This window comes from Vigna radiata, chromosome 6, assembly GCF_000741045.1.
Source record: "Vigna radiata var. radiata cultivar VC1973A chromosome 6, Vradiata_ver6, whole genome shotgun sequence".
Lineage (NCBI taxonomy): Eukaryota > Viridiplantae > Streptophyta > Magnoliopsida > Fabales > Fabaceae > Vigna > Vigna radiata.
The window spans coordinates 28,280,521-28,283,138 of record NC_028356.1 but is presented as its reverse complement, the minus strand read 5'-3'; the positions used below and the strand labels follow the sequence as shown (position 1 = coordinate 28,283,138).

Below are 2,618 nucleotides of genomic sequence, written 5' to 3'. Positions count from 1 at the left end.
ATGGCAAAGAAGACCATGAAGAAGACCAAGGGTCGTAAGAAGATTGAGATAAAAAAGATGAGCAACGAGCATAACCTTCGAGTGACGTTCTCCAAGCGTCGAACTGGGATTTTCAAGAAAGCCAGCGAACTTGCTACCCTCTGTGGTGTGAACATTGCTGTCATCATGTTTTCACCGAGTAACCAGGTTTTCTCCTTCAGAAGCCCTGATGTGGATCTTGTTATCCAATGCTACATGGCGCAAGGTCCACCTCCGCTCCTCACGCTAGACTTGAACAAGGCTAACAACACCGTGGATGAGGGAGAACTCCATGCACAACTCAACAACTTGTCCGACCAGATGGCGGCGGAGAAGAAGCATGAAGAGGCTCTGAAACGTCTGATGAAGGATGTGGAGGAACACTCGTGGTGGGCCATGCCGATGGATAGCATGAACGATGCGCAGCTAGAGAAGTACAAGAAGATGTTGGAGGATCTGAAGGAATGTGTGAATGAAAAACGTGAGAAGCTCCTCCTTCAGACCACTTTTTCTTAAAACTCACCGACTCTGTTTCTCATAGGTGGAAACAACTCCTTTTCCAATGTTGATAACTCTGAAACTATACGTACGCCATTGTCGTTGTAGAAACGCATGGCTTTTGTGTGATTGACTGGAACATTTTGTGGCAACTTTATGTACGGATTCTGACGTGGAAGACCTTCTGATGTGATGCCCTATTTTAATTCTTAGTATCTGTTTGTTTAAATTTTGTTGCAGGACATGGTTAGGATTGATATACCTAGGATTCTATAGTTTTCGTGGTCTTGAATAATCTTCATCAAGTGTTGGTTAAGTGTGTTTTCTTTATGTGCTTTTTGTTTTTAGACAGTAGGGCGTGTAGTTTCGTTATGTTATGTTATTTTAATGAAAAGGGCATCTAACTAAAATTAATGTCTTTTTTCTTTAACTTTAATTGAGTATTTTGATGTTTTTTTTTTTTTCACACCGAATGAGATCCTCTTTACAGAAGTTATAAGTTTAGAAGAGTTTGATGAACAAATTAAAACTAAAATCCGTTCTCATGTTGAAATAAGAGAAAGTAGGAAATTCAACTTCTTTCTTGAAGTAAAATTCAATCTCAAATCCTTAGATAATTAAGTGTGACATTTCAAAAGTCTTTAGGAATAATTTTGGTGATGTCTACTTTGTATCAAGAATTCAAATACATCAAATCTATCAAATCTATCTCAAGATATTATTACAAAAGAGTTATGTTGAAAAGATGTTTAAAAGATTTGACATGCAAAATCAAGGGATATTCTAGTTGTTGAGACAAGGTCAGTCTCAATCCAACAAAAAATTTGAAAATTTAAGAAATGCAAAAAATTCCCTATACGTATTAAGTATAGGGAGTTTGATGTAGGGAGTTTAATGTATGTCAAATTACATACGGGTCTAGTATAACATACATATATATAGTTGAGGTATTAGCCATATATTTAAGCAACTCAAGAATAAATCATTGAAAAATAATGAAATGAGTTATGAAGTATTCACATAGAACAAAAGATTATATAATCACATACAAGAGGTTAGAGTGATTAGAGATCACTGGGAATTCTTACTCCGATTTGCAGGATATGCCAAGACAGTTTGAGATCTACTTCAGGTTACCTTTTCATGCTAGCTGGAGGTACAATTTCTTGGTATAATGCCAATCAAACTCTTATGGCTTCATCCACTATGACTATAGAATTTGTGGTGTGATATGAGTAGGGATGATAAAACTACCTGAGTCCGCGGAAAATAAAATCTGAGACAAATAATTGGTATTCGCATGTATTTATTATCTATGGATAGCAAGTAGCGATTATTTCAATACTAGTTTATAAACGGATATGGTGCGAGTGTCATATTACCCGTTCCCGTGGGTATCCATTACCCATAAAAAGTTAAAATTACAATTAGAATTATTTTTTATTAAGTTAAATTTAATTAAAATTAAAATTAATTTATATTTTATTAGGTTAAATTTATATTATATATATATATATATATATATATATATATTGTAATTTTATTTAGATTTTATTTTAAAAATTTATAAAATATCTTCTTTTTTTAAATATTTGTGGTATCCACGGATACCTGCGAGTTTTAAAATACCCGCGAGTATAATTTAAACGAGGATCTAATGAGGGTAACAACAATTTTTATGTTGCAAGTCGAGTAGCAGATAGGCACTATTCATGCTCAATCCCACCTTTTGCCCACCCTAGTTATGATGAGAAATCAAATCAAGGAATATGGTTAAGGAATTTTGTCACGGTTGTTGAAGAAATTTGAAGATCGCTTAAGTTATACCATGATAGCAAATCAATTGTAAATTATTCTAGCAACAATAGGGACAAATTCCATGATAGGAGAGTGATGAGCTGTCGCAACCATACAAATTTAATTGCATATAAGGAATGCAGTATAGCTAGGGAATGACCCCTAGGTCGTCTCCCAAAGACCAATTTTGCGGTTCGAGAATCGAGTCTAACACAAAAAGAGGGGGGAGGGGTTGAAAGTGTGTTGCAAAATTTAAAGAACTAAATAAAAAGACAGATGCAAACAAACTAATTAAAGCTAGCATG

At 34.6% G+C, this 2,618-nt stretch overlaps 1 protein-coding gene across 1 annotated transcript; it reads left to right on the top strand.

Annotated features, from left to right (window-relative positions):
* On the top strand, positions 1-534 carry LOC106763667 (agamous-like MADS-box protein AGL62). The gene has a single exon (XM_014647834.1). It carries the CDS (start codon positions 1-3, stop codon positions 532-534), a length of 534 nt encoding a protein of 177 aa, XP_014503320.1.
* Positions 535-2,618: the final 2,084 nt, after the last annotated feature.

Excerpts from the sequence above, each read along its gene's own strand:
- LOC106763667 (XM_014647834.1), top strand. The coding sequence starts at position 1 with ATGGCAAAGAAGACCATGAAGAAGACCAAGGGTCGTAAGAAGATTGAG.